This window comes from Pogona vitticeps, chromosome 4 (assembly GCF_051106095.1).
Source record: "Pogona vitticeps strain Pit_001003342236 chromosome 4, PviZW2.1, whole genome shotgun sequence".
Taxonomy (NCBI): domain Eukaryota; kingdom Metazoa; phylum Chordata; class Lepidosauria; order Squamata; family Agamidae; genus Pogona; species Pogona vitticeps.
Window position 1 is genome coordinate 111591646 of NC_135786.1, and position 23035 is coordinate 111614680.

General features: G+C 39.8%; 1 protein-coding gene and 1 non-coding gene across 5 annotated transcripts in view; both read right to left on the minus strand.

Annotated features, from left to right (window-relative positions):
- The window catches only part of PLA2G4A (phospholipase A2 group IVA), a 112609-nt gene that overhangs the window by 56108 nt on the left and 33466 nt on the right, over nt 1–23035 (minus strand). Inside the window, exons 3-5 of one of the 4 annotated variants that reach the window (XM_020795117.3) lie at nt 16805–16886; nt 9462–9610; nt 1230–1343 (exon numbers count right to left, since the gene is read on the minus strand). In XM_020795117.3, the coding sequence (XP_020650776.2) occupies nt 1230–1343; nt 9462–9610; nt 16805–16886 (345 nt within the window). Of the gene's footprint in view, nt 1–1229; nt 1344–9461; nt 9611–10427; nt 10790–11636; nt 11739–11759; nt 11955–16804; nt 16887–23035 lie in introns of those variants that run through there. The other 3 variants (XM_072998117.2, XM_072998119.2, XM_078392335.1) reach the window with 3 other exon arrangements.
- Nucleotides 7015–7180, minus strand: LOC140707136 (U1 spliceosomal RNA). Its single transcript, XR_012087105.2, has one exon. It is a non-coding gene; the product is annotated as a U1 spliceosomal RNA (small nuclear RNA).

Here is a 23035-nt window from a genome sequence, read left to right on the forward strand (position 1 = left end):
AATTGAAACTGAATGGGAAATTTAATACCACAAGTTCAGCTGCAGGGTTTTCACAGGAAAAAATTAAAATGAATTAAAATTTTATGTAACAAATACCGTTTCTTTTAATTCATAGGGCATCATATTGGGAGATAATCACATGTGACTTCATTTCAAGCATTCATCAAGGAGAAATGTAATGTTATATTAACTATTTTATATTGCCCTTGTCACTTCCTGAGGCTCTTCCTCTCCTGAGAAAACATTAACCAAGTACCACAAGAAAGATGTGATTTAATTAACTCTAAAACACACACTACATTTACCCTTTTCCTCTCACTCAGCACAGTTAATAACATTGCCTTATCACAGAAATGATCACAATAGCCTAGTAAAGCTATGGTAATTACCCCCTTTTTACAGATAAGAAATTCAGGCTGAGAGAGGCACCAAAAGTCACACATTCAAGGTAGAGCTGAATAAGACTTTTCATTAAGGAAGATGTCCAAAATTATATATTAGACCACAGTGATGCTCCCAAAGATGCTGCATAATTAAGGAAGTACTTAAGGAAAATCTCTTTGCCCTAGACAGGGGTAAAAAGCAATCAAACTGAGAAATCTTTGCAAACCTAAGGTAGAATAGAAAAAGCATCCTGGAACTCTGGAACATTATGGGTGCAATTAGTTTGATAATTATGACACATAAAATTCAACGACCTCCATGCCAGACATCACTTGTGGAATGAATCCTGGGTTCACCTGACCAGTCATTTTGGCCACATTAGTAGTTTTAGACAGTCATCCAGCAATCCAATAACAATTGATGACTCTATCACATATATTATAGTACATGCAGTTCATTGGAACAATTTCAAAGCCAATTTAAATTAAAAATTAGAACATTAAATTAGAAAATTAAAAGGAACCCAGTTACATGAAGATATGCACCAGTTAAAAAACTGAACACATGGATTTGCTTTCACCACTAGACTGCACGTGTCCAAAGCATGAAGCTATTTCTATACAGTTATTGATTCAATTGTTCACCCATTGCATGACTGTACAATCTAGACAATGGTGACCCTCCAGGTGCACTGCAAATCCCAGCAGCCCTAGACATGGCAACCCCTGGTGAGGGATTATGGGAGTTGTAGTCCAACAGCTTGCCCATGTTGCTGAACAGTATTGACAGTTTTGACATTGGCGACAAGAAAGCTGACATTTAACCAGTAAAATACTGGAACTTACTTTGCTAATGATAATTGAAATGTCTTTCTTCTCTCCAACCTTCAAAGAAGATAAGGGAAATGTTGCTGTACCAATAGTCTCATCCATTACATAATTGGCATCCATGAGAGTGATCTACAAAAGATGTAAACTTTTTAAACATATCACATCTCTGCTCCCAGTTATCCTTTAATTGATGTATGTGATATCTTACAGCAATGTAAACAATCTGAGGTGGATTAAGGCATCAACACAAGAAAAGATAGTCTTAACCTTTCACTCAAGAAAGAAATGAACAGACAAATTGTCACATGGTCACTCTTGAGTGGGAATCTGCTGTACAACAGATTACAGAACATCACTTTACTACTAATTCATCAGATATGGCAAAACTATTACATCAAAGCTTGCTAGCATCATTGCAAGTTTATCTAATCCATCATCAGTGAAAAACATATTTTATAAAAATAGTATAAGATTTTTAAAAAGAAAGTGAGCAGACAAAAAATAACCAAATTCAATAACTTCTGCATATTAGTGTGTGTTTAAATTGAACAGGGAAGATGAAAATCTTTAAACTTAGAAATAAACTCCACACAGATTAAATAATCAAAAATATTATATTTACCTGCCCAGATTTTGATAATTCATATTGTTTTGAAAGAGTAAACAGAAAATGCCTGAAAACTGAGACCACTATAATTTCAGAACAGCTGCATGCAAGAACAAGGCATGAGCTACAGAGAAAGGTTCTGGGATTAAACATATGCACCACAAGTCACTTGGCATGAACTCTTTCCACTTTAGGAAATGGGACCAGAAGATGATGTTCTACTGATAAAGGAATATACTGGTATAGGAATAGTCTCTTATTCATCTTGGAATTTGTGAGTTCTGGGCTACCAACACACAACTGATTTTGGAAGGAAGATTTCTGAAGAGACACAACCTGGTTACCACAAATAACCTAGTAACCCTAGCTTTAAAAGTCTTTTCAGGGAGGTCAATCTCTCAAATGCTTCACAGAATTGAGATCTGGGGTATGAATCAGAACAACCTACACCATCTTGAAGTAGGACAGAACAAGTTTCTGAGACACACCCTGATGGCACCTAAGGGGACTCTGGCAGCTTTTCTTACAACAGAGACAGGCAGGTTGTCCATTAAAGCCAGGGCAACTCTAGCTATATTTTCCTACTATAAGAGAGTGATAGATATGTCCGATCACCGTCTACCTAAACGCTGTATGGTAGAGCAATGGAAGAGTGGTGGCTGGGCAACTTCAGTTCAAACCCTACTAAAATCTAAATCCCTCTCCACAGATATTTCTGGGGTTAAAAGAATGTTGAGGGACTGGATCTACAAATTGGATAATGACCAGGACTTAGCCTTAATAGACTCTTCAAATTTCTCTCACTGGTACCATCTGCTGAAAACAAACCACTCAAGGGTGCAATACTTACATACACTTACTTTTGCCTCCCTGAGAACTGCGTTCACAGAATTTTGTTTTCAAACCATGCCAACTGCTGTCTTAGATGGCAGGTACATGAATGTCCCTAAGCACCTAAGGCTGTGTATTTGCAGAGCAGGTGAGATAGAGGATGTTGTCCACTATCTACTCAACTATCAGCTCTATCAAAAGCCTAGAGAAAAATTTCTGGGTAACATTTTGGCTGCCCTACAGGAGGAAAGCCCTCAGATGAAGGTGGTCAGGTTACTTTTGGACTGTGACCCATATGTTGCATACAGAACAACACTGTTTGTAGAAGCAGCCAGAAACATCTGCGCTAATCTTCTGAGAGCCATGGCGATCCTTGTGCGAGGGACTCCCAGATATCAAGAGTCTCTTATTATTTTAAATGTCAGTGATTTTATCATGATTTTACTTGATCATATTTGTATTTCAAACAATTGTGACGGCTTTTAGCCAATGCAATAAACTTGAACTTGGTTACCACAAATATCTCACCCATCAGCTGGAGGGAGGCAGTCTCAGTGAATACAGGGCAGGTGGACCCAGCAGAGACATGCCTATATATCACTGTTCTGGAGCTACCAGTGACCTTCAAAGTTCACCACGTCTATGGCGAAGATGGTTCAACAGTCCTGTGTCATCAATCAAATACTCAACACTTCATGATTGTGAGAAATAATTTTCTTTTTAAAAGCATATTCTAAGTCCAACTGCTAGTTCCAACTACAAAAGATCCATTGAATAAATGAACCTACTAATTGTAGGCTTAGAACTCAGAAACTGATGGGCCTACTGTACCTGGGACTAGCAATCATATGTAGATACTGGTAATATTTTGGGTGATGTGAAAAGCTTGTGGTGCTTGACCTGCCATGGTTCAGTTATTTCCAAATGTGGAAGAACTTACATGTGTTGACCAGCTATCATATAATGGCTGAAATCTTATTTTACTTGTTGCCGTGTAAAGTTACACCTGCAGAATTTCTTAGGCAGTTACACCCAGGCAATCTGTGTGTCTGACTGCACACCTGCTGTGCAATTAACTGTGCAACTTACCATACAACAGAGTGAACAGTTGACCTTGAAACTGACTGTATACTGACCATGGAACTGCATTTGTGGAATTTTGTGACACTTGCACAACTTCTAATTATCCAAGTGTAGCAATGCAACAGAACTTCAGCCTTTATGGAAGACATCAATATTATAAAGATGCACATTTGGCCTTCACTTGTATTTCCCTATACTCATTCCCATAGCATAAAAATATAAGTTCAATAGTTCAAAGACAGAGAAGTGTGAAAGGAGATTCCAAACATACACATAACTACAGTGGTGCCTTGAGTTATGAACTTAATCGGTTCCGGAGGATGGTCATAACTCAAAGCACCATTTCCCATAGGAATGCATTGAAACACAATTAATCCATTCCGGCCAGAAAAAAAACACTGAAAAACAAAAAAACACTGCAAGACTCATTGGAAACATGATTGATCCATTCCAGCCGGAAAATAAAAACACAGAGAAAAGCAAATAAAGACTGCAAGACCTATCAGAAATGTGATTGATCCATTCCAGCTGGGGGAAAAAACACCAAAGCAAACAAACACTGCAAGACACACCAGAAACATGAAAAAAACCCAAAAACTTTAAAACCCATCGGAAACATGAAAAATAACCCATCAAAAAGCAAACAAAGACTACAAGACCCATAGGAAATGTGATTGATCCATTCCAGCTGGGGGGGACACCAAAAAGCAAACAAACACTGCAAGACCCATTGGAAATGCGGAAAAAGCACAAAAAAAGCAAACAATGACTGCAAGACCCATCAGAAACATGATTGATCCATTCTGGCCAGAAAAAAAAAAACACGAAAAAGCAAAGACTGCAAGATCCATCAGAAATGTGGGGGGGGGACACCAAAAAGCAAACAAGGACTGCAAGACCCATCAGAAATGAGCAGCTAGATTACTCTGGGCCCAAAAATGGAAAAGCGAAGAGGTTCCAACGATAGAAGAGTTGTTAAAGAAGCTATGGGATATAGCAGAACTGGACACTCTATCAGAAGTGCTACGGGAACAACCAAGAGACTATGTAAAACAAAGCTAGGAACTAATATATACATATATATATACTTAGTATACACTGGAAACTGAACGGGGGTGAGCGGAGGGTTAATGAGGCTGGAGTCTCTGACTCCAAAGGGGGGAGGGTTTAGCTTAGTAGAGAGTTTAGTTTAGGTTTTTCTTTTTTATTATTATCTTTTTTCTTTTTCTATTTCTGTTTTTTAATGTCTTAATTAAAAAATTTTTAAAAAAGAAATGTGAAAAAATTCCACCAAAAAGCAAAGACTGCAAGACCCACCAGAAACGCAAAAAACACACACCATAAAGCAAAAACTGCAAGACCCATCACAGCACAGAAACATAACACACACACCTCAGCCCAAACCCATGCTGCAAAACCCTGTATTCACTCACAACATGCATTTTAAAAAACAGAAAGCAGTACCAGACAGTCCGAAGCCTCCTCCAAACGCACACTGTCTAACCGCTGGGGCAAAAGAGCTACAAAGAAGCAGACTCTTTGCCAACCAATGGTTAGCAGTTCAAATTCCCCGCCTTTTTTCCAGTCGTAACTCAAAGCTCCGGTCGCGAGTTAAAGCAAAATTTTGTGGCCGGAGCTGGTCGTAACTTGAAATGGTCACAGGTTAAGATGTTTGTAAGTCAAGGCACCATTGTACAATGATCATGTTCTTTGTATTTTGTGTGCTACTTTGTAGTTAACACAAGCTGAAATGGTAACTTTATCTCACTATTCAATCTGTTTTCACACATTACAGCTGGAGTGCAGTGACTTTTAAGGTTCGCTGAACGATGAAGAGCAGATTGGTGTGCATATTTGCATGAACACACATAAACACACATATTCAAGACTACTCAAGGTAGAAGAGGCTGTTTCTGGATTTAATTGAATTCATCTAATATATTTTAATTTGAATTATTGTTAATTACTCTTTGCAATGCAGTCATTGCAAGGTAACAATTACAATGTTAATAAATACAATTAAGATATTATTAAATATGCTGACAGCAGCACCCTGAGGGGCATAGAGCTCTCTTGAAAGCAGTTGCCAGAATGCCTCCTAGAATCCACCTCAGACTCCAGCCAAAGAGTGCACTGCCTTCTGCAACTACCTCCTGAAGATGTTGTTGCTGCTATTCCAGTTCTTGTTTTGTAGCACCAAGTTAGAATCAACGTATAGATAGCAACATTAATAGGGCTTTCAAGGTAAGTTATTTATTTAAGGACTGTTCCACATATACCCCCAGGGAATTTCCACGGCTAATGTGGGATTTGAACCTAAGTCTCCTGACTCCTAGTCCATTCCTCTACTACACAGTACATCACATTGGGTCCTCCACACCAGAGATGGGAACCCTTAAATAGGCAGTGGTGGAGGAAAATATCAAGATACTGGTGGTGGAAAATGTCAAGATAGTAAGAGGTCTCCTGCCTTGGGCAGGGAGTTGGACTAGAAGACTTCCAAGGTCCCATCCAACCCTACGACGATTCTATGATTCTATGAGAACTGGGGAAATACAGTGGTGCCTCGCTAGACGATTGCCTCCCAAAATGAGGAATTCGCTAGATGATGACTTTTTTGAGCGATCTTGTGCTTCACAAAACGATTGTTCCAATGGGCAATTTTCACTGGACGATGTTTGGGTCCTTACCTCAGACAGGATTTTTTACCCTGTTTCGCAAGACACTTTTTTGGGGGGGAACCCTGTTTCGCAAGACGGTTTTCCCCCCAATTAGAACACATTAATTACATAAAACCTACTTTTATATCCCAAAAAAGTGAGGAAGAAAGTGTATGCTGCTGGTTGTTCTGGGTTTTTGGGCTCTTTGGCCGTGTTCTGAAGTTTGTTCTTCCTAATGTTTCGCCAGTCTCTGTGGCCAGCATCTTCAGAGGACAGCTGAAGATGCCGGCCACAGAGACTGGCGAAATGTTAGGAAGAACAACCTTCAGAACATGGCCAACGAGCCTGAAAAACCCAGAACAATCATTAGATCCCGGCTGTGAAAGCCTTCGCGAATATATTGTATGCTGCTGTTTTCCCTGGAAAGCCAGCAGCATACACTTTCTCCCCCACTTTTTTGGGATAAAAAAGTAGGTCTTATGTAATTAATGTGTTTCAATGGGGTGAAAAACCATCTTGCAAAGCATCACCAATGGGGCTATGGCTGCAAATTTAAATGGAAGAGGATGGTGAAAACAGCCAAGAACCAAAGGGTAAAGAGATTGTTAAAAAAAAAAAACAGAGAAATCACAAACATAATGCCTCCATTAACACAAATTATGTAGATGAGTTCCCCACATTTGGGGAAATCACAGGGGTCAACAGCACACCCAAAGTGCAATGGATGAGCCTCTCCCTGGGAAAACCATTTTTACAACATGGTATTTCCTCTAGTGAGGAGGAATTAAAGAACCTTGTAATGAGGGTGAAAGAGGAGAATGCAAAAAAAACGGCCTGAAACTCAACATCAAAAAAACTAAGATCATGGCCACTGGTCCCATCACCTCCTGGGAAATAGAAGGGGAAGATATGGAGGCAGTGACAGATTTCACTTTCCTGGGCTCCATGATCACTGCAGATGGTGACAGCACCCACGAAATTAAAAGACGCCTGCTTCTTGGGAGGAAAGCCACGACAAAACTAGACAGCATCTTAAAAAGCAGAGACATCACCTTGCCAACAAAAGTCCGAATAGTCAAAGCTATGGTTTTTCCTGTTCTGATGTATGGAAGTGAGAGCTGGACCATAAAGAAAGCAGACCGCCGAAGAATTGATGCCTTTGAATTGTGGTGCTGGAGGAGGCTCTTGAGAGTCCCCTGGACTGCAAGGAGAACACACCTATCCATTCTGAAGGAAATCGACCCTAAGTGATCACTGGAAGGACAGATCCTGAAGTTGAGGCTCCAATACTTTGGTCATCTCATGAGAAGAGAAGACTCCTTGGAAAAGACCCTGATGTTGGGAAAGTGTGATGGCAAGAGGAGAAGGGGACGACAGAGGATGAGATGGCTGGACAGTGTCTGCGAAGCAACCAACATGAAATTGACACAACTACGGGAAGCAGTGGAAGACAGGAGGGCCTGGCATGCTCTGGTCCATGGGGTCACGAAGAGTCGGACACAACTAAACGACTAAATGACAACGATTTCATCTATAAGGTATGAGTTGGAGTAGCCCTTGCATCTCCTACCCCCTTCTGTCCCCTGACCCCCCAAGTCATGGTGACCCCCTGGCTGCACCTCCCACTCAGCACAGGGCTGAACAGCCCCAGTCCTGCCAGAGGCCAAGAGAGCTCCTCAGTGTTTTAGGGTGCCCTGTGGGACCTCCATCAGGGGCTGAGTGTTCCTCCCACAATCTTCTAGTGCAGTGGTTCTTAACGTGGGCGATAATGCCCCCCAGGGGGCGATTTCATTTTTCAGGAGGGCGGTAGAACGAAAAGGGGCAGTGTGGGGGCGGTGGAGCAGAAAGGGGGCGGTAGGGGGGCACTGGAGCAAGCCAAACCTGTGAAGATGGCTGCAGCCTTTTAACAATGTGCATGAATATATATTTTCCTCCAATCTTAATTTAGTTTCAGAGTTTTCATCTTGAAATTTTTAGTTCCTGCATTGCGGTTTGTTTTTATGCCCTTTTTATATTTCTTTTTGTGTCTTAAAATTCGCTTGCAACTAAATCATTAAATGTTACTTTTGGGGGGCATTTCATTTTCTTGGAATTGAATTTTGTTTTCAGGGGTCATTGGATTTAAGTGTCTTAAGTAAGTAAGTAAGTAAGTAAGTAAGTAAGTAAGTAAGTAAGTAAGTAAATAAATAAATAAATAAATAAATAAATAAATAAATAAATAAATAAGAAAGATATCATCACCGCGGGGAGGGGGGCGATGATAACTTCCTCAGTGGCTCAAGGGGGCGTTTCTTTCAAAAAGGTTAAGAACCACTGCTCTAGTGCACAGGTATTAGCATATGCTAATACTTTATGCTAATACCTGTGCACCAGAGGATTGTGGGAGGAACACCTAGCCCCTGATTGGGGTCCCGTAGGGCACCCCAAAACACTGAAGAACTCTCTTGGCCTCTGGCAGGAATGTTTTATCTTTTTTACTGTAGTTTATTTGCTATAAGCCGCCCAGAGGTCTTTGGGTAGTGTGGGCGGCATATAAGTTAAATAAATAAATAAATAAATAAATAAATAAATAAAAATAAAAATAATAAAAATAAAATAAAAATAAAAATAAAAATAAAAATAAAAATAAAAATAAAAATAAAATAAAATAAAATAAAATAAAATAAAATAAAATAAAATAAAATAATAATAATAATAATAATAATAATAATAATAATAATAATAATAATAATAATAATAATAATAATAATAATAATAATAATAATAATAATAATAATAATAATACAGACAAGGAACAAAAACATGGTGTTTCAATTTAAGAAGCAACACATCCTGTGGTCCCTAACTGTCATGCTTAGAGTCATCATCATTCCATTCTTCTTTTTTTAAAAAAAGCCACTGTGGCAGATATAAAGATATCAGGGCTGACAATAAATGTGTACACATTTAATTTATCTTGAGTAAGATATTGGTCTTTGGGGCTGGGGAGAAAAAGCATTTATATTTTATATAAAACATAAGTAGATCTTCAAGTCGTCCCTAGGCCAAAATAATTTGTGCTGTTACCTCCAAAACATTTTCCTGGTTAGGATCCAAAATAACTTCAAAGGTCTCATTCCATTCAGGGTTCACGTTGTTATTGATGTGTTTTGTTCTCTTTCTGCTATCTGGGGCTGTGGGGATGAAGAGCTCCACATAGGGGTCCGGTGTGTCAACTGCAGGAAAACAAAGACACTAAGGTGTTAATCACTGCTTCTTTAAAACCTCAAGAATTTAATCCCATGTCCAATTGCTCTCAACAGAATTCATCCCAACCGCACCACTGTGTCTAGAGGCCATGTTAGCATTGACTGAACAGTTAAGCAGAATGTCAGAGAGATGGCAAAGAGGCCTAAGAAATTTTGCTGTCTAAAGCAGAGAAACAAATATGCAGTCAAGAGGCAAATATTTCCCACAGCCAAGCAAGTTATTTTAATACATTAAAGGTAGAAAATCCAACAAACATCTAGCAGTAAAAATATAACAATAAACAACTAATAATTAACCCCGTTCTGCCCTTTTAGGATCACACAAACCTGCTACCTGAGGCATGTCCCTCATTTTGTCTTACAGCACAGCCCACCCTACATACTTCCCAGAGACCTCTGGGTAGTGTGGACGGCATATAAGTTAAATAGATAGATAGATAGATAGATAGATAGATAGATAGATAGATAGATAGATAGATAGATAGATAGACAGACAGACAGACAGACAGACAGACAGACAGACAGACAGACAGACAGACAGACAGACAGACAGACAGACAGACAGACAGACAGACAGACAGACAATGGTTGGGGATTTTTAGGATTTGGCAGAAGCCTCCACAGTCCCTACACTATTGTATTTTGAGGATATATCCAACAGTGATCCGACATGAGCAACATTTCAGGCAAAGGCCGATAAAATGTGAAGCTGGCATATCTCCAATGACAGTAGGTCTATTCTGGTGACAGGAATCAGTGTCAGTGTGTCAGTGCATGGCTTTACCATAAGCAGAGGGGAGTACTCCTGGCCTCTCTCCTCCACTTCTGGTTTTGTCACCACCCTCCTCCATACAGAAGGGAGAGTCTGAAGAGGGAGAACTTACTTATCATGAATACTCTTCACCTGAGTCAGAACTCTGGCACTTATAATTTACCACTTAAATTTAATGGAGAGTAAACAGAACAAATACATAAAACATACAAGGTACTCCCACCCACACTGCTCACAAGGTCATGGCAACATTCTGAGTCATCTTTTCATCAGAAGGTATTTGCATCGGTATGTAAACCCCAGGCAAGGAGATCATAATGTAAACAAAAGGCTGTATGAAATTTTTCTCAGATTACAAGGAAAGGGTTAAATGTCTCCCCCCCCCCCCATGTCTATGCTGGTCCCATCAACCACCATATGTAATTTGAACTATTTCAAGCACCTTACTGGAAGATGCACAGAACAGCACGTCTACTACAACCTTCTGTTAAAGTCCCACAGAAAGAAAGAAAAATGTCGTAAGAACAAAAGAGCAACTCTTCTTTAATTTGCTTTGTCCCCAAGCAGGTTGAGATGATATGATAATCAAGAAGCAGTCACTGCCATACATTCAGTCGGGGTCAGTGAGAAGGCTTCTGCTGAGAAGCATTTTACTCATGTTTATCTTAGCTGAAAGTAGCAAAGAAAGGTCCACCTGCCTTGGAATCCTGCCAGCCTTTGGCAATTTATACCTGCCCGGGGGTCTTACATGCCCTTGATTTGAGATATTTGCCTGTAACTAGGATCCATGTTGGTTCTGCATGTACTCATTTATAAGACTGCTCTCTCCTATCTCTGCATCATTCTTTCTGCATGCAAAACATGTAGGTGTGGCACTTAATGAAAGCTGTGGAATCATTACAGGTGGCCTGAAGCCCATGGATAAAATCATTTACCTAGCAGGCATTGCACCCAATGAGAAATGCAACAAGGTAGCAAGTAACAAACAGTGAAAGACTCAAGGCATCTACATCAAATGCACATCCACTCTTTGGCTAGTATCCCACCCCTCCCAGCTTAATATCAAGAAACATATTTTTTTCAGAATATCTTTGAATCTTGAAGGAACAGCAGAGAATGCCAGGAGTATAATGTGGAGAGAACGAATTACCCACCTCTAAAAATGGATGGAACCCCATGAGAGTCTAGCCCCCGGTAACACAAAAAACTGAAGTCACTTACCATATTTTTCCATTTATAACAGGCCCCCACATATAACACCCCTTCCCAATTCTCTTAACCCCAAAATTAAAAAAACTCAGCTTTGCGTATTCAGCCTCTGGGCTCAGAATGCTCGGACATTACCAGTTCCTGTTGCATCTGAGCACTGCCTACAGGCTCCACCTCCAAGGAGGTGTGTTCCAGTTGGTTTGACATCAGTTGACATCAGTTCCATAATGCTCGTGACTGGAGGAATCTAAGTCTCCTGACTGTAGGAAGCTAAGCCTAGTGACTGAAGGAAGCCTGTTACAGAGGCAAGGTGTATGGCATTTGGTTCTCTCCTCAGCTATCACAGCTTACTTCTGTGTAAAAGACACCCTTCAATTTTTATTGTAATGATTTTAGGAAAAGGTTGTGTCTTATACAAGGAAAAATATGGTGATAGATTAGGGGTTGGCTCTGGCAGAACCAAAATGAACCTTAAAAAATGCAGGGTTTGCATCAACACACGCTTTAGGAGTGCAGAGAAAATCAGCCAACTTCACACCTACTGTATATTAGTGTGCTCTATGCCTCTCAAAATGTGCTATGAAAGAACTGACATTAGCTGCCCCAAATACTCTTGATCTTATCTGTTACCTAGCAAAAATTATCTGATATACAGTGGTGCCCCGCATAGCGACGATAATCCATTCCGAAAAAGTTGTCGCTATACGGATTCGTCGCTATGCGGGGCTAAAAAACCCATAGGAACGCATTAAAACACGTTTTATGCGTTCCTATGGGGGAAAAACTCACTTTAAGCGAAAATCCTCCATCCGGCCACCATTTTCGGTGCCTCTAAAGTGAGGCAACACAGCAGGCGGCCATTTTGGAACCGCCGATCAGCTGTGCGAAAATGGGGCCTTTGGGATGATCCCGGGGGAATGCTTCCCCGTGATCATCCCAAAGGCCCCGCCGATCAGCTGTGCTTTGGCGCTGGCTCTCTGTCCCCTCGCAGCTCCAGCCTGGACAGGGAGACTGAGGCACCGCACCGCCACGGCCAGGAGCTAATTATTTACATCATGGAAGAAAAGCAAGAATATTAGGTATACATAAAATACATAAAATATAGATTTATAAAAATTATGTATCTATTTTTGAAAGCATACATATATACATACACATACACACACACACACAAACACACAAACACACACACACACACACACACACACAGAGATGTATATAAAGACATTTTAGAATCATTAGTTTTCCAAAGTTATTATTCACAAGAGGAAATAAGAGGGGTACCTAAACTGATGTTTCTGCTCATGATGTCACATCTCCACTCAATCAGAATGCTCTAACAAGGCATTCAAAAAAAGATTCATTTGAAACGTCAGCAGGGAGAGCATTCTTGCACCTACCTCCACTATCACCGTCTGTACATACAGAGCAACGATGGCAAACCTATGGCACACGTGTCACAGCTGGCACAGAGAGCCCTTTCTGCGGGCATGTGAGCCATAAGTCGGCGAACTGCTACTCCCCCCCCAAGCAAAACCTCAGGAGGCGGCTGCAGCCGCGGTGCTGGCATTTTGACAGGTGGTTAGCCAGGATCCAGAGCAGCTAGCACTGGCGGCGGATCTGGAGTGGGATCTCAAGGCACCTCAGTGCCCGGGATTCCCCCTTCCACCGCCACTGCTGGTTCTGACGCCATGGCCTGCCACCCACTGGTTAGTTTGTTTTTTCCCAGTTTGGGCACTTGGGCCCAAAAAGGTTCACCGTCACTGATACAGAAGGACAGCATTAAGGAGGGAAAGTCTGTTTACATGTGTAGTCTCTTCACATGACCACTAACCTTGGCTTTTTACGATCCTCAATTACAAGGAGAGACAATTGTGCAGCAGAGGCTTTCACTGCCAGACATTCCTTGGTAACCTATGCTGTTTAGGAGTCTGTTCTGTATTATGATATTGGCTGACAGCTAGTTCTTTCTAGATTAAAAGTTAATCTACCCTATGGTGTACATATCTTGCAGCACACATTACACATACACTCTTATCCATGGCCACAAGTTAACCATCATTAAGGAAAAAGCTTTAGAAATTTGGATCCTTGGGGAAGTCAAAATCTTGTACTAGAATGTTGAGGGGACAATACACAAAAGAACATACAGTAAGGCCCCACTTAGCACCCAGGATACATTCCAAGACAATGAGTGCTAACTGAATCAGAGCTAAACATGGTCATTTTAACAAAATAGTGCAGAGCTATTTAGTTAGGTAGACCAGGCCAATGTTGAGCACCACAAATGGCCTTGAGCACTCACACAATTCTCTGAGCAGTTTATATAAAATGTATAATTTATAAAATACAGTGGGGTCTTTACTTAAGAACTTAATCCATATTGGAAGGTGGTTCTCAAGTGGAAAAGTTCTTATGTAGAATCTGCATTTCCCATAGGAATGCATTGAAAACCATTTAATCCGTATCTGCTCTTTTCCGTCCATAGAAACTAATGGGAAGCTGCTATTCCGCCTTCTGCCACTAGAGGGGGATATTTTTTCTTTTTTCCCTTAGGTCAGGGAACAGTGTTAAAAGCACTTCTGACAAAGCTAATTTTGAAGCAATGGACTGAAAACCAATTAATCCGTTCTGGCTGTTTTTTTGTTATGTAGAGGTGCGTTCGTACATTGAAGCATTAGTTCCCATAGGAACTAATGCAAAGCTGGTTAATACGTACTCTACCACTAGGGGGAGAAATTTTTTTAACCTAAGATGACCTAAGGTTAAAAAAAGAGCAGGAAAGGTTTTTTTTTCCTGTTCTTATCTTGGATTTCTGTTCTCAAGTAGAAGCAAAATTTAGCAAATGGAGCTGTTCTTAAGTAGAATTGTTCTTAAGTAGGGACGTTCTTAAGTAGAGACCCCACTGTATACAAGCGAAACTATAAAACACAGCAACCAGCCAGACTAGTTGCAGTGTGGAATGAATACAAGACCCTGTCAGTGCCAACTTCCCATGCCAACCCTGACCCATTTGCACACAACAGGGGGAAAATCTGTTTGAATAGGACATACAAATAGATTCAGCATGCCTCTGCTGATAAGAACACACATAACACATCTGGGAAGGTTTATTTCCATATCTTGATTTAAAGTCTCAACCAGGGTGGATAAAAATCAATCATTTTAAAAAATCTAATTCATTTAATTTTTTTAAAAAATGATTTTAATTTAAACAAAATTAAATCATAAAAATTAAATTATTAAAAAAAATCTTTCTGAAAAAGTTAAATTGTAATTTAAATCAAATCCACCTTCATCTCAACTATATATAAAATCACATAAAATATTCACAGCCTTTCCATTAGTTGCTATACCACTTGGCTTTATTTTATGAAAAATAGGCAATTTATTACTGGCAAAAAGCCCTCAAGTGAGTACATTCAATACCTTTATCTAGTGTTTTAATGAGTAATATGTTTACATTTATGTGCAGCGTTACATGTAGTACAAACAACTCTTGAGTCCGGGGGGCTAACTTTACACCTTGTAATGGTGCAGTGTCCTTCAAAGACTCCTTACTTGAAGTTTTCCTCAAGCTGAAAACAGTGACCTGACAGCTTCAGCAACAATATATAGTGAGAGCAGCTTTAGACTGGCTTATTCTGTACCCAGATAACAAATCAGCTTCCTCCATTGATGTTTACTGCATGGACTGCAGAAGTTAAGAGAAACGCAGCATAATTTATTCACCAGTAACTCTCCCTCCTGCAAAAAAATGGTCTGAAGCTTAACATCAAAAAAACTAAGATCATGGCCACTGGTCCCATCACCTCCTGGCAAATAGAAGGGGAAGATATGGAGGCAGTAACAGGTTTTACTTTCTTGGGCTCCATGATCACTGCAGATGGAGACAGCAACCACAAAATTAAAAGACGCCTGCTTCTTGGGAGGAAAGCAATGAGAAACCTAGACAGCATCTTAAAAAGCAGACATCACCTTGCTGACAAAGGTCCGCATAATCAAAGCTATGGTTTTTCCAGTAGCGATGTATGAAGTGAGAGCTAGACCATAAAGAGGGTTGACCACCAAAGAATTTATGCTTTTGAATTGTAATGCTGGAGGAGACTCTTGAGAGTCCCCTGGACTGCAAAGAGAGCAAACCTATCCATTTTGAAGGAAATCAACCCTAAGTGCTCACTGGTCCTAAAACTGAGGCTCCAATACTTTGGCTATCTCATGAGAAGAGAAGACTCCTTGGAAAAGACCGTGATGTTGGGAAAGTGTGAAGGCAAGAGGAGAAGGGGATGGCAGAAGATGAGATGGTTGGACAGTGTCACTGAAGCTACCAACATGAATTTGACCCAACTCCAGGAGGCAATGTAAGACAGAAGGGCCTGGCGTGCTCTGGTCCACGGGGTCATGAAGAGTCAGACACGACTTAACGACTAAACAACAACTCTCCCTTCCTCCCTCTCCCTCTCTCTCTCTCATACACACACACAAAACACACTACAAAAATTCTTCAGTAGCAAAGTTATCAGGCTATGCCAATAATATTTCAAATTCCACTCTTGATAACTATATTTCTCTCATAATTGTCTCTATTGTTGCTGAATGACTGAATAGAGAAAGAGCAACAGATTCATTTCTCAGACAACCAGGCAATAATTTTAAAGAGTTTGTACTATGTTGTTTGTCAAAACAAAAATATTCTTTTGGCCTGCATTCAAGTTTCTGTTTTGCTTGAATAATTTGAGCAGAACATCTGTATTTCCCCCCCTTCAAGACAGCTTCTATGTTTCAGCAGGCTTTAGACATGTTTATGCAAGTGAGTCTCACAGAATTAAACAGGGTTTATTTCTAGATATGTGGGTACTGGATTATACAGCTGCAGTTTAAGGTCTGCAGCCCATTTTCAATCCATCTCAAATTCTAATTATAGTTGCTAATGCAACAACCATGCTCATTCACCTTTCCTACTGCATGGAAGCATAAAATAAGAGGCAGAAGTGCCAATCTTAAATTCAGCCAATACAAGTTACTCTTTAAAAAACAAACAACCGGTGTTCCCATTGTTTAAAATCTGGAGAAAAATAGCAACGATTTCTCAGTATGATTAAAAATGGTTACACTGAGCAAAAAATACTCCCACCAAATGGAACATAATACAGTATAAATAAAATTAGAAGGATACTCACGCATATCTCCAAAGGCACCCTTGGTAACATTTTTTGCTTTCTTCACTGTCACAGTAAATTTGTGAGAATACTGGTGCTCAACCTGAATTGCCAAAACAACAGCACATTAGGGGGGTAATAAAACAACACAGAACAAATAAATGAAACTGTTCTCTTTGATTGATTATTTCAGCTTTTCTAATATCTCATTTTTTTTCCCACCATCCTCCCTAGAAGGGAATGAAAACCTCACTGGAAGACACAGCATCTTGAAAGAGAAGATTGGCTGTTTCCAGCATCAATTCAAACAGATAGACTACATGGAACCTGACCAGCTCGTAACTCCTGCATAACTTCTTTGTCTCTGTACACACATACATTTATGGTTGTTGGTTTTTGTTGTTCCTGCTGCTTTTAATTTTAGCTTTACTGAATTAACACTCCTCCCCTCCACACACAGGTACCATTAACATACTTGATTAGTCAGCAAGAGCAGAGCAGGTGCTGAGATGAAAATCTTGGGCAGCCTTTACTTCACTCTGTATCTGCAATTTCCCTTACAGGAGAAGATATAATTATATCATCATGGTACACTATGGATACATGTAGACATGTACATTTTACAAATAGGTTTACCATTTAGGATAGCAGTGGGTGGTGTGTCAGAACTTCCCATTGTCACTCTGCCTTGTCCAGAATAAATCATCAGCCAAAAAACAGAACACACCCCCCACTCAAAATTTACACATCCCCCAAAGAAATACAGAGAATTCTGGAATGATCCCACATAAATCTGAACAAAACAGCAAAATTGTACCCCAGATCCAGAGATATGAATCTCTGCAGATCTGTAAATTCACAGGAGTACCCAAAATGTATATCACTTTCTAAAAGTAACTTGTTTATTTTTAATTTTTATTCTTTTAAATTTTATTATCAATCCATTCCAGACAGCATAACAGAACAACACCTATTATATTACCATAATAGTAAATTTCTTATTCATAAACTCTTATACCTTCATGTATACACATTGTTTACATTATCTCTTTATCTTTTTCACATAGTCTCTTCTGTGGCTTATTGCATTTTTATGTCTAGCTGATTCCGCTTAGAATAACCAGCAGTCCAACCCATTATCCACTTGGTTTTTTGGCTCCATATCGTATGTCAACAGGGAGTGCCATATATCCATGATCTTTTTAAATCTCCCCTCTGTATAGTCTGACCCAATTTGTCAGTTTCTCCACCAACACCACTGTCTATATTTTATTCATATATCTTTGCAAACTGAGGTCCTGAGCATCTTTCCAGCACTGGGCAATTTCGTTCGACACTGACCCATAAGGGTTGCCACCAATTCTTTCTTTAATATATTATCATTTCCTACGGTAATTAGTAATAAGGTTTCATTTGGAGCTTTTTATTATTATTTGTTATTTTTTCTAGCCAGTTAATGACCTCATACCAGAATACTTCTACTTTTTGGCAACAAGCTAACCCCATGTGTTCCAAAGTTCCTTTATAGCCACACTTTCTCTAGCACAATTCTGGTATCTCTCTGTTAATTTTATGTATTTGGCAGGACACAAGTGCCACCTGTGGACTACTTTTACTGTTTTTAACATCATCTGATATCAATTTGTATAGTTGGGTTTTCCTTGTATGTATTTATTTATTTATTTATTTATTTATTTATTTATTTATTTATTTATTTATTTATTTATTTATTTATTTATTTATACCGCACCTATCTGGTCATTGCAACCACTCTAGGCAGCTTCCAGACAAATAAAAAAAGAGAAAAGAACATATACATATACTAAAAATAAAAAGAAATTATAAATCAATAATTCTTCAAGATGGAAAACAGTAAAAGATAAGAAAAAAAGAAAAATTAAGTATTAGCTGGAGGGAAGGCCTGCTTAAACATCCAAGTTTTTAGTTGGGTCTTAAAAATACCCAGCAACGGGGCCGCACAAATCTCTGGAGGAAAGTTGTTCCAGAGGTGGGGAGCCACTGCCAAGAAGGCCCGATTTCTTGTTTTTTCCTTTCGGGCCTCCCTCGGCGTCAGGCTCCTCAGCCTCACCTCCTGACTCAATCGAGTGATATGGGTAAATCTTGGTGGCAGTAGGAGTTCCATCAAATATCGAGTCCCTAAACCGTTTAGGGCTTTATACCATATGTTTATATGTTTATATTGTATGTTGATATTTACATTTGTTTCCCAAACTACTGTATTTTTCGCTCCATAAGACGGAATCCCCCCCCAAAAAAAGTGTGGGGGAAAGTGTGTGCGTCTTATGGAGCAAATACTGTAACCCTCCCAAGTCCAACCCAAGCTGCTTGAGGCACGTGTCCTTGGAGGGAGAGAGTGAGAGGCCAGCAAGGCAGGCACACCTGATCCTTCTTGATTAGTGAGTTATCTCTGAATAGTTCTTAGCTTTAAAAAATGCATCGTCTTTCCCCAAAAAGTTCCTTAAGAGACCCACCAAAAGAGACTAAAAGGAAGAACCGTACCTGTGCTTTATTCCCCTAGATATTTTTCAATTGCCGCCCAACAGTTTTCTAATTGCTGAATCCATCTTTCACGCAAAAGAAAAAGGTATAAAAGAAAAGTCATGAGGAATCAAGTATGTGGGTGTAAGAAAGAGGCACTTGCAGAGGTGAATGGATGTATGTTTGTGAGGCAGCTCACACCCCAGACACCAAAACACGCCCTCCAGCTCCGCAGCGGCAGGAAGGGCCAGGGTGGGGGTGGGCTCGCCAGCCTTGCAGGCAGTGAGGCACGGACCGCACAGTGGCTACCTTTCTCTCCCCCTGCTCCAGCCCATCCCCTCTCGTGCTTCCCCCAGGCTCTGGCTGTATGCCGGGGCTCTGGGCTTTCCCTGAAATAGATGACCTGCCGCGTAAAGAGGGCCTGGAGGAAAGCAGATGCCAGGGAGTCCTCTGCTCTCCAGGCATGCACTTGTGCCCGAAGGTGCTTGCCCCAGTGCGGCTTTTCCATCCTCCCAGCAGGAAAAGGAATGGAGGAAGGAGAGGGAGAGAATATTGGTACTGCTGAGGGTCTCCCAGTTTATCACCGGGCGGGGCAAGAGTATGATTTGCTTTGGGGACTCAGCCACTCTTTCTACCTCATGGCTGGGACGAACTGAAGCTGGTGGAAGCCTTTCTTGATGGGGCTCTTGAGTAGCCTCTTCTGCCCCGCCAGACCTTCTGAAAACTGTTTCTCCCTCAGCTTCTCTTCTCCAGTTCCTGCAGGGCTGCAGCTGTCCTTTCCTTCCCGGTCTCCTGCCGTTTCTCCGCAGTGTGGCAGTGCTTGGTCACTTCATTTCTTCCCAGAGCTGTGCAGGTTTGGGAATTCTAGGAGGGCTTGTCCCTCAAAAGTAACGTCCCAGAGCTCTGTTTGCTCCCTCCATCCTGTTATAGTTAATTAAATATTAAATATCCGTTTAAAATTAGATGTCTTATGGTCAGGTGCGTCTTACAAAGCGAAAAATACAGTATCTTTGGTCCTGTGCTGCTACCATGTTTGTTATCCAGAATGCTTTTATAAATTAGTGAAATTAGTTTTTTTTTCTTTTTCTTTTTATCATTCCTATCTATATAGTAATTTTCTAGCTCTGTTAATGATCTATTAGGGCCTGACTTCTTATGAACTGAATTGCAACATTCAATTATCTGAGATAGTTGAAACCAGTTAGTTGCTATTTCTGTAGTTTTTTCTTGGAGCTGGCTAACTGTAATTGGTTTTCCTTGTACAAACTGATATTTTATTCTATAAATTCCTGTTTCCTTCCAAAGTTTCAACTGAAGATTTTTATCCTTACATTCAAACTGTGGGTGTTCTACACAAGGACATAATGGGGATATTGGAGAGGCAAGAATTTTCCTATTTCTTCTCCATATTCTCATTGCTTCTGTAGTAAAAGGGTTCTGTAATTGAGTCCAATTTCTTGGCAACTTAGATGTATATAAATGTAACTTAATTAGGTTTGCTTCCCCTTCCTCTTCCATTTGAACCCATTCAGGGGTCTCTTTTTTCTTTATAAAGTTAATTGAGCTATCTGAAAGGCTTCATAATATTTTAATAAATGTGTGATCGCGAATACTCCTTTCATATTTAGTTGAGCTCCTCGGCTCTTGTGAATTCAAATCTGTGGTTCCTTAAGACAGTCACTCCATCTCATATTTGGTCATCCTCTTTTCCTGCTGCCATCAACTTTTCTCATTATTATTCTCTTTTCTAGCAAATCTGCCTTTTCACAAAGTATGAGAGCCTCAGTTTTGTCATTTTTGCCTCCACAGAAAGTTCAGGCTTGATTTGATCTAGGACTCACTGGCTTGTATTTCTGTCAATCCGAATTATTCACAAAGCTCTCCTTCAGCACCATACTGCAAAAAAATCAATTTTCTTCCTGTCATCTCTCTTCACTGTCCAGCTTTCATATCTGTACATAGTAATTGGGAATACAATAGTGTGAATTATCTTGGCCTCAGTCTCCAGTGACAAATCCTTAGAATCAATCATGTTTTCTAATTCCATTATTACTGCCCTTCTGTGTCTCAGTCTGCTTCTCATTTCTTAGTTGCAGTCTCCATTTGCATTGATAACTGAACCAAGAAAGACAAAATCTTTAGCAATTTGCATTTCATCATTGTCTACATTCAAGTCATGTAATTCTTCAGGAGTCATGTTTTTTGTCTTCTTAATGTCCAAACTCAGTCCTGCTTTGGCACTTTCTCCTTTCACTTTCATTAGAAGTTTTCCAAGTCATTTCTGCTTTCTGCCAGTGAGATGGTGTCATCCACATAGCTTAAATTACTGATGTTTCTTCCACTAATTTTCACTTCTCCTTCATCTGAATCTAGTCCAACTTTCTGTATATGTTCTGTGTAAGACTGAACAGATAGAATGTTAAAACGCACCTTTGCCTAGAAACCACTCTGCCTCTCCATATGCTGTCCTAATAGCAACTTCTTGCCCACAATACCCTGTAGGTTACATATCAGAACAGGCGAGTGCTGAGGCACATCCACTTCTTTCAGAAGAATTTTGCTCCACATAAGTTAAAGGACTTTGTTACAACACTTTGAGCATCACTTTGCTTGCATAGGAAATTAAAGCAATGGTGCTATAGTTACTGCACTCTTTGGCATCTCGTTTCTTAGGGATTGGAATGGCTCTAGTTTGTTGTCCATTGTTTTGTTTTCCATATTTCCAAGCATATTCTTGCTAGAACATTGACAGACTCAGTATCTGTGCCCTGAAATAGTTACCTTGGCATTTCATCTGGTGATTTATATCTGCCAAGTGCTTTGAGAGCAGCATTAACTTCACTTTTTAGAACTGCGGGTTCTTCATCATAGGATTCCTCTTCAAATGTATCTATTACCCATTTATCTATTCTGTACAGGTCTTTAGGACACAGCACTGTTTCCATTTTGTTGCTTTTTCAGCATTCCTAATCTAGGCTGAAATTTCCCTTTGATATACTGGTTTTCTGGAACAGATCTCTTGTTTTCTGGAACATATCTCTTGTTTTTCCTCTTTTGTCATTTCCTTGTATTTCTTTACATTGGCCATTATAACAGTTCTCTTTATCTCCATGTGACAGCCACTAAACAGCTGCATTCAGGATTCAGATTCTATTTCTACCACTTTTTTCTTCTGCTTCTCGTGGCTGTTAATTTAGTGGCTGAACAATTGTAAGTGTTTCTTCTGTCATACATCTAGAGTTTCCTTTTCTTTTGTCTACAAGAAATTTTTCTGCATTCTTTCCTAATATCTCTAATTTCAATAGAGTTCTTCTAGTTCCGTCAGTTGAGTTGAGTTATGCAGATCTGTTCTTTTTGTGGTCTTTAAATTCAGCAGAAGTAGAAAATGCAATACAGTCTATAAAGAAACTCCTGAGAAAGAATTAGCCATATTTTTCTCCGTTAGCTCACATGTCAACACCACTGATGGATATAGCTTAGCTGAACCATGAATGGTAAAACAAGAGAAAACAAGCATTTCAACCCTAAGAAAAATATGATTTCAAAGTGGCCACTTATAAATACAAAACTAAGGGTGATTATGAACTAGTGCAATTCAGAGTCAGAATGACTAGGATATAAGAGTTGAATATGGTAAAAGCTATTACACAAATTAAAAACAGAACACCCAAATCATATTCTGTCAAGTACTCTGAGAAGGAACAACTGGCAATACTCAAGAAATATCCGCAAACTTAAGTTCATTTCTACTTG